Genomic DNA, 8,995 nt, shown 5'->3' with positions numbered 1-8,995 from the left:
TTGGCTAAATGCTCAAAACATCGTTTGACTCGGGGAGATGGACTGGAGACTTTATTTGTTGTTAAACAAAAAAACTTATTTACGACCAAGACTTTGAACGGCCTTGTCGTACCAAAAATACTAAATTTTTGGAATACTGCGATTTTGATACGGTATGATATCGGTAAGGTAACGATATGATTTTTCATATACCGCGACATACTGAAATTTGATATACACCGTGAAAGATAAATATAATTATATACTTAGAAAATAGAATTTTATATATTTATAAATTATAAAATCTATTATGAAATATAAATAAGTATAATTATATATCATATATTTTATAATTTATAATTTATAAATTATATTCTAAAAACTCAATATTCTATTTTCATTGATGATAAAGTAAGGTAAGGTATACCGCAAAAGTATGATATACCGAATTTCATTATGACATACCGGAAATGAGGCACGGTATCGGTATTGAAATTCGTCATACCGAAAATTTTGGTAAGGTATAGGTATGAGTTATTTTCATACCGAATTTTCAGTAATGCATACGATGTCAGTTTCGGTAAGATATATCGTAATTACTCACAACTAACCGCAATAATACCATCACTATTATAATGAGTAGGTTGTTGAAAAAATTATACTACTGTACTTAATTTTATTTAACTTTTAATTTGATGTTGAAAATTAATTATAAAAATAATTAATTTTAATATTTTTTCCAATTTTTCTACTGAGTCTAGCTTTGATGAACTTGTATCATATATGACATTTAAAAAGTTCAACTAAGACAACACTACCCATAAATATTCACTTTTCGAAAAACTTAGCGAATAACTCAACTACCTCTCAATCTGCAAAATCAACAAAATAAGTACTCCATTAAAACCTATTGCAGTTACAGCTAATTTTCAACTTCGTAGGATGGATCAGAATCTAAAATTATGATTTTTTTCTAGTAATTTATCCTATTATAAAAGGGTCAGTATATTAGCGATTCAGGCTATTAGACTTCTTTGGAAAGCAACATAAATACACAAATAAGAAGAGAATAATCCACTAGATACCTTGGCGAATTTTAAGGATTAGTGATAAGACTCTCCTTGTGAAGGAAAATGTAATACCAGTTGATGAGTTGCGAGATTTTGAACCAACATTTATCAATCTAAGAACTGGCTTGTAGCTTGCAAAATGACTGTTCAATTATACTACCTATTCCATACTCATATTCTCATGTAGTAATATTTGTACACAAAAATTGGCACCGCTGCTATGCCCTTACAACTTTGGCTATGGGCTAAAACCTAGACAAAATAAGTGGGACAAACATGCCCAGCATCACATTTAAGAGGAACAGTCACGGTCTAAAATAACACGCACCTGCGGCACATACAACACTTCACCATGTCTAAGCATCGTTGAACAGGTTGTATTTCATTTGCTCAGATGATTTTGTGCAACCCAACGTTCAAGTCTGAAGATATGGAGATGAGGAGAGGGAGGGTATGGTGCCATGCTGCTTTGAAGACTCGTTTGTGATGAGCTCGTATTGACTGCGATGGTTTGCGAGCATTGTATCGAATGTCAAAGACATGGATTACAGGGTCAGCTGACCCGGATGTTATGTACAAACCATCCGGCGACCAAGCCTGATTAACAAGAGCCGACTGTGAATCACTGCGCTCTTGAGACCACCCAAAGGCATGAATCTCCATTTGCCTCAATCTGATGTCAAACAGTCTAAGCTGTCTCTCCGGAGTCCTGTCCAAGTGAAATGCTCAGTCACTTTAGTACGGTCAAATAAACCAGAGCCAAATAGACCTATTTTGACATTAGCAAAAGAATAACTCAGTAAAATCATTGCCTTTGATGTGGTTGACTGTCAAAAATTGCTTGACTAGTGTTAGGCTTTCAAGTGCTAAAGTTTCCATGTTTTTCACTTATTCTGGAAACATGTCCAGAATATGGCTTGCAAAATTTAAATTTCAAGCAATTCTAATCAAAATTTGAAAAGTGAGTGTAGTTTTCTTTAATTTCTACCTATTTCTTCACCTGCAAAATTTGACTTTTGCCTAAACAGTTACCTAGCAGACCTCTCAAATTCTCATCCTTACCTAGCAAACCTCTCAAAATCCACACAAGCCCATCAGCATTTTCATGTAGAACAGTGTCCAAACTTTCTGTTAGCATATTTGAATCACTAAAGTGAAGGGCTAATCTTGAGATAGAGATCTATAATATTATTACAGTATGACAGAGTTGAACTAAGCCAATTGTCTTAGAGTAAGATCTGAAGGACCCCTTAAAAGTTGATGATGACCTTAAAATTACTAAAATTCTAGGTGTATGAATGGAGGCAATACAGATAGACATATCAAGATTACTGAAAATGTGGAAGGAACTCTATAAGGCATAAACTTACCCCGTTTGAACCATAAAGAGGTTGAAGTCGCATGGATTTGGTAGAACACTCATGCATTTGCTTTCTATCTGATGTTTATAATCTGCTCTGGAAGTTGTTACATCATACCCGATAATCCGCTTGTCTACACCAACAGACATCACAATCTTTTTTTGCTTCATTCCGGCAATCCCCATCACAGCAGAGGAGTGAAAAGATTTGTGCAATGTTTTAGGTGTCCATGAGTCTTCTTCGGCTTTCTCAGTCCAAAGAACGACACCATGATCACTTCCACCAGTTACGAACAATTTATCGTCCCAGGGCATGAATGCAATGCTGTTGATAATTCCCTTACTGTGGGGCTTGTCTTCAAGAAAGTGCACACGTGTTCTCTGTCAATTATAATTTTCAGATTAAAGTTAGAATCAATCTAAAATTCAGACTGCCATACAACGTCATGTGAAAATATCTTGCAGCCCATTCATGATCAGCAAGCAAGATAACATAATAGCAAAATTAAAGATATACATATAAAATGAAAATGAAAATAGTAGGATGAAATAAGACGATCTGAACATTAACAACCAGCTTGCAGCAGAAAAAAAGTGAACCAGCAGATTTGTAATCAAATAGTACAAACTACAATAAATTTGAATTAAGATGCTACCTCTTTTCCCTTGTTTAGATTTAAAATCGATATCTGAGAATCACCACCATCCGCACTATAAACTGAAAAAAGTTTTAATCCAAGAGGATGCCATGCTATATCTTCTGGCCATCTCCTCTGCTTGTCAGATAGACAATCAGTACTACTCAAAAGACTTGCACTAGAACTGCAATTTTGTTAAATAAGAGAAAAAAGTCAAATTAAAAAACTCAAGCTAGTCAATCATATTGTTTACAAGAGCATAAAAGGATAGGAAATTCTGAAGCAAATACAAAATAAAGTGCAAACAAATTTCAAACATAAAATACAGACCCTCGGTTTTGTACTTGCCACAGGTTGACTACTCCATCCAAGGCACTGCAAAAGCATTGACTAACGAGGTTAAAACTACAGAGGTTGTCAGGGATACATTCTACTATAACGCATGCCACCTTTCAAAACTATGCAGACCAAAAAAATTGACAAGCCAAATTTTTCGCTATTATGAAATGCCCAGAGCATATGAGAAACAAGCAATGATAATGCCACCCGAAAAAAAATGTTACAGGATATTGAACTGTTTGAACAGTCAAACCCATTAAACGAGAAAAAACAGGGTAATTGTGGTGTACATTTGTATCAAATCAAAGAGGTTTAACAACAAAAGAAAATGAAATAAATGATTAACTAGGCTCGCCCAATGATGTCGTTACTACTAACTCAGGGGAAAAAAGTACAATACCAGAATATTTTGTGATCAAGTAGCATTCTAAAATCAAATGAGCAAATTGGTTTAGCTCATATACTCTATGTGGACCCCAAAACATACCAAGATCCACTAAAATTAGGTATATAGCCAGCAAAGTGATATAGTATACGATGTATTAACTTGGACTAGAAATTTCAACATTCAAACAACAAAAATACTGCACATAGTTATTTAATGATTAAAGTTTAGGATCTGTAAACCATAGAAAAATTATGCAAATATCTGTAAACATTAATTCAAGAAGAGATGACAAGAGTATATGCATGAAAATTAACATCATCCTATATCCTTCCTGGCTAAAGCGCTTAAAGTATAAAAGTATACATGCTACATTTTTCCCTAGTCCTACTTGATAATTCTAATAATTCTCTTACTATATAGGGCATGCAATTACCTGGTAGCAAACAATTGATCATTTGTTGGACAGAGAACAAGAGTTCTTTGCTTTCTTTTGTGTTGACTAGGTAAAAGTGTCCCATGCTGACAGCGTACGGTGACAGGTGAAGAGCTTTTGCCAATCAACTTGATTAGATCTTTAAGTTCAGTCTCCTCTGTAATTTACAGAAATAGTCAGAAGAACAAGATTATTATAAAAATATGAAAATTATTTAATGAAAGCTCAAAATCAATTAATCACTAGGGAACCAATTTCAAAAGAATAAGCATACAGAGCATGAGAATTGATCAATGCAAGAGGATGCAGCAGAGAAGACAAACCATGCTTCCTCTTTGTACTTTTTGGTTGTGTTGTGGAATCCAGCTCAGATGATATTTTAGAAGCTTTTTCTCCCTTGGACTTAGCCGGGGTATTGACTAAAGTTGGTGTCGGTAATGCAGAATTACTGGGATGCTTGTTTGCAGATTCCTTTGTCTTACGTTGGGAAATGTTTGGAGCCACAGAAGGAATTAAAATTTGTGGTCTTGACCGAGTTTGGTCAGGAGAGGAACCTTCGTTTCTGTATGGAGGGCTGGATGGTCTTCTGGTAACATTCAGATTATCTCCAGAGGCCTTTACATCATCCTGGCGTTGAGACTGTTTTTGAGAACTTTCGGGAACCGTCATAGGACTTTTAGATCTTTCAACATCTAGCTCTTTCCTTCCATTAGTTAATTGTTTTGAAGCATTTGAGGTCTTCTGTCCTCGATGGCGCGCCAATTTATTTTGGGTATCCTCCAGCTTCCTCTCTGCTTCTTCAAGCTGCATGCCCATTTGTAGGGATATTAGTCAACGAATTCTACTTCATGGTAGAAGAGCTATTGTAGAACAACATAGACAAATATAGTACTAATACAAACTTGCAAAAAGAGGGGGGCTGTGTTTGTTGGATAGAGTCCCAAGTGCTTGATCTGTTCTTGTTAAATTTTATTTAGCTACATTCGCAACAAGGCCAAGTTATATAAAGAGTTCATCTTCAAGCAGTGTGAAGGTCCATTAGGGTCAGAATGAATAGAAAAGTTGGTTGGGTTCAAGGTGTCAGTGGTGGCTCTCAAGTCTCAACACAATGAACGCATTGAATTCGAAACATTTTTGTACTCTCTTAGGGATTGGAGGAGTATTATGCTGCAGTAAGTAACATGTTCCTCAGAAAACCCCTACAATTTTACCTTTTTTCACTTTTATAATAATAACAGCAATGATAATGGAAGTCTTCTCTACATTATTCTCACTCTTACTTTCCTCTCTCCCAATTTATTAAATAGCATTCTCCTAGAACGAGTGCTTAAAAGAAGCGCCTCGCTTATGGTGGGACGGAGGGAGTATGTTTTATCAACGAAAAAGCAAAACAAAATCTAAACATAATCCACTTTAGTAGAATATGCCATCTAGTAATAAACATAACAGCATTAAATCCAGTCTGCCACAGGAGGTCTTAGAATCAGATGGAATGCTTCCTATGTAAGCAGAGATGTATTCAAGCAACAATACAGGAACATTGAGAAACATGTGTTGAAAAGGTAAAGTTCAAGTTACTATCCCACTTAAACCATTATACAGTGAGTTAGTAAGTTCAACATTAATCCAGACCTACTGTTGAATAGAAGTCTCTTTTGAAAACTAAAGCTGGAGTCTATAAAAAACTCACCCTGAAGAATCCTTCTCACACTCAGGCAAGCTACATAATACTGAAGCTTGCCAGGTGGATTGATAATTTCTATAAATCTGGCGCAGTGAGAGAAGTGTATATAAGTTGAATGCAATCTCTTCAAAAATTTCAGCTATTTGAAGATATCATCATTTAATATTTTCAACAGCAATCAAGAATACACCTCAATAAGGCCATGGTATCATTAAAGTTCCAGAGAAACCAACATACCTCCTTCAAAATCCATGAACATTATATTTTCATTGTCCAAAACGTTTCAGTGTATAGAAATAACTAATTTCCCAACCAACCTACAATATGATATGAGTTCAACACTAAACAATGCAATTGCAAAGTCAAAAGTGGATCCAAGATCAATCCATATTCTTAACTACTCTTTCCACAAAAAAGAAAAAAGCATATCAACTCCTACCACATTGTCAAATCCCACTCTGCAAGCTCAGCCGAAACTACACAATGATTTTTAATCATATCCCAGAATGTCAGTGAAGTGATCCAAATCATTTTTATGTATCATATATATCAAATTTCCAAGGCTCCAAAACAACTTATTCCATGCACATGTAACTGTAAAGTTCATAAATAGAAACAGTATGTTCTTTACCTACATTACCTTTTCGTTATCCTTTGATGTACAAAACAGTCCAATAGAAACTACTAATAAAGTACTAATCTTTTGTGAACATCCACAATATCATACTCTTGAAAAAGTTAGAGGAACAAAGGAAAACCTGAGCGTTGTAGTAAGTAATGCGCTGGCGCAAGTGGTCAACTTCTCTGGTGCGATGTTCTATCAGGGCCACAATCGCTTCTTCCTGCTCATTTCTGATTCGCTCTTTCATTTCTTCATCATTGTTTTCCTCGTCTTCTTCGTCTTGCCCGAGTTTTTGCGCTGTTTCTTGAGGCTCGATTTTGGGCTTCTTCAGAAGGGGATACCCGTCCATACTCTCGATTAAGGCGATTATAATTCTTTGTTTGGTTTCTACTTTAGTGTATCTCTGGATTCTCGGATAAAGCCAATGAGAGAATTGAGTGAGTGGGAGGATACGGTTTGATATTCAATTTGGAGGATTTGTAGGTAGGGTTCAGATTTAGAAGAAACAAAAAAAAAATAACATGTATGAGTGGTGGATTGGGGATTCCTATTAGAAGATTTTCCCTTCCGACCTTTCAGTTTTTGCGATTGTTCCTGAATAATCGGAAGAAATTGGCAATATTGGCACTTTCCCGCCAAGAACAATCCTATCACATTTTCAACTCAAAAAATTCGCTGTTCCGTCTCAGTTCTTTTCAAAACTTGCTGACAAATTCTCGCTCTTTTACTGGAAAGTTGATAGCGCGGAAACGATAACAGCAAAAAAACGAGTTTTAGCAGTTTCAAATTCGATTGAAACTGCTTTTGGATTTAAATCTTTAAATTTGGTTGTCGATAATAAATAACGCACTAGTTAAGAAGATAGAGAGATAATGGCATACTAGGCGGCGGCTGCGTGTTGGCGATGGATGGAGACGCGCAGACGGCGAGAGGTGCCCGCGTAACGAGTTAAGTGAAATGCGATAGGCGGCGGTCGACGAGAAAGAATTGGAAGAAGGACGGAAATGGAAGTAGAGAGGGATGGTGAATTATGTCGCAGAGGCAAAGGATTGGCAATGGCGGACGAAGAATAGAGAAAAAAAGGCACAGGGCTATTTGGGGCTAATATAAAATATTTGTGGGTTTATTTCAGAAAAATTTAGTTGTCTTTAAATTTAAAGAATCAGCACAAATTTAATACTTCCTCTGAGGATCCATAGTAATAGAGTCATTTTGTTATTTTGGTAAGTTTCATAGCAATAGAGTTATTTCCCCTATTAGTAAAAGTCAATACATTTTTCCACACATATTTTACTCTCTCTTACTTTTTTCTCTCTTCATCTCTTTATCTTTTTCATTTTCCACTTTATTCCCCCTTTACTTAACTCACCTAACACAATTTTTCTTAATCTCCATGCCAAAAAAAAACGCATCTATTACTATAGAACGGAGGGAGTAGGAACTAGTATTAACATTAAAAACAAAAACTAATATCTTTATGGTACACCTTAAAAAATGTACTTATCTCTCCATTCAGGGTAAATACGGTATACATTATCGAAACCACCATACCGTATACATTATCGTAAATTCAGTATGCAAAAAAAAATCATACCTTTACCTTACCAAAATTTTCGGTATACTGAACTTCGGTATACCTTATTTTCGGTATGGTGAGTTTCCATACTGATATCGCACATCATTTTCGGTATTAATGTAGCCAGTCGTACCAAAATTCGGTATACCATACTTTTTGCGGTATACCTGACTTTCAACATCAATAAAAATAGAATATTTGAATTTTTAAAATATTATTTATTTTATAATTTAAAAAATTATATATTAAATATATTTTATTCATAATGGTATTTATATTTTACAATAGATTTTATAATTAAAAATATATAAATATATTTTATATATAATTATATTTATATTTTACGCTATATACCTTAATTTACGGTATATAACAAATTTCGGTATACCGGGGTACCTTACTTTTTCCAACTTAAATTTTTCAAACATTTTTTTTAAATCTCATATCCAAAAGAAACGTCTTGCTTATAACTGGATAAAGGAAATTATATCATTATATTTTAAAAATATTCTTAAATTAAGTCTATCAGTTAAATTACTATATATTAATGTATGCCATGAGAGAAAATATTTTCTTGATATTAATTTTACAAAACATAAAATTATTATGAATAAACTATAAATAACTAAACTGGAACTTTCCGGCGGTGCTCATCGGACAAAAGTCAACCTCACATAGGTCTATCACAACCCGACATTCTTGCTTGTCGTTGTTAGACTGACCGTCGCACTTAGTTGCCTTCCCCTCTGCAGAACACAAACCAATCGAAAAAAGAAGAAAAAAAAAAAGAAAGAACATCTCTTCTATTCTCCACCTTTAGCTCTTTGCCACCACCGTTGGCACTTTCTTCAGATCTGCCTCCTCAAGATCCACAATAGTTCTCCTCAAGATCAGCCTTAGTTCAAA

General features: G+C 34.8%; 1 protein-coding gene across 4 annotated transcripts; it reads right to left on the bottom strand.

Moving 5' to 3' along the window:
• Positions 1-1,177: 1,177 nt before the first annotated feature.
• Positions 1,178-7,589, bottom strand: LOC125197532 (U5 small nuclear ribonucleoprotein 40 kDa protein). 4 transcript variants are annotated; one of them, XM_048096291.1, is made up of 8 exons: positions 7,395-7,589; positions 6,650-6,923; positions 4,531-5,011; positions 4,208-4,364; positions 3,378-3,422; positions 3,066-3,231; positions 2,420-2,790; positions 1,178-1,758 (listed from the first exon to the last, which is right to left on the bottom strand). In XM_048096291.1, exons 2-8 carry the CDS (start codon positions 6,860-6,862, stop codon positions 1,440-1,442), a joined length of 1,752 nt encoding a protein of 583 aa, XP_047952248.1. In that variant the 5' UTR covers positions 6,863-6,923; positions 7,395-7,589; the 3' UTR covers positions 1,178-1,439. The 4 variants fall into 4 exon arrangements, with proteins under 4 accessions (XP_047952248.1, XP_047952247.1, XP_047952246.1 ...); XM_048096290.1 differs by having other exon boundaries at positions 6,650-6,916; XM_048096289.1 differs by having other exon boundaries at positions 6,650-7,589.
• Between the last annotated feature and the right edge of the window lie 1,406 nt (positions 7,590-8,995).

This window comes from Salvia hispanica, chromosome 6 (assembly GCF_023119035.1).
Source record: "Salvia hispanica cultivar TCC Black 2014 chromosome 6, UniMelb_Shisp_WGS_1.0, whole genome shotgun sequence".
Lineage (NCBI taxonomy): Eukaryota > Viridiplantae > Streptophyta > Magnoliopsida > Lamiales > Lamiaceae > Salvia > Salvia hispanica.
This window is presented reverse-complemented; position numbering and strand designations above follow the sequence as displayed.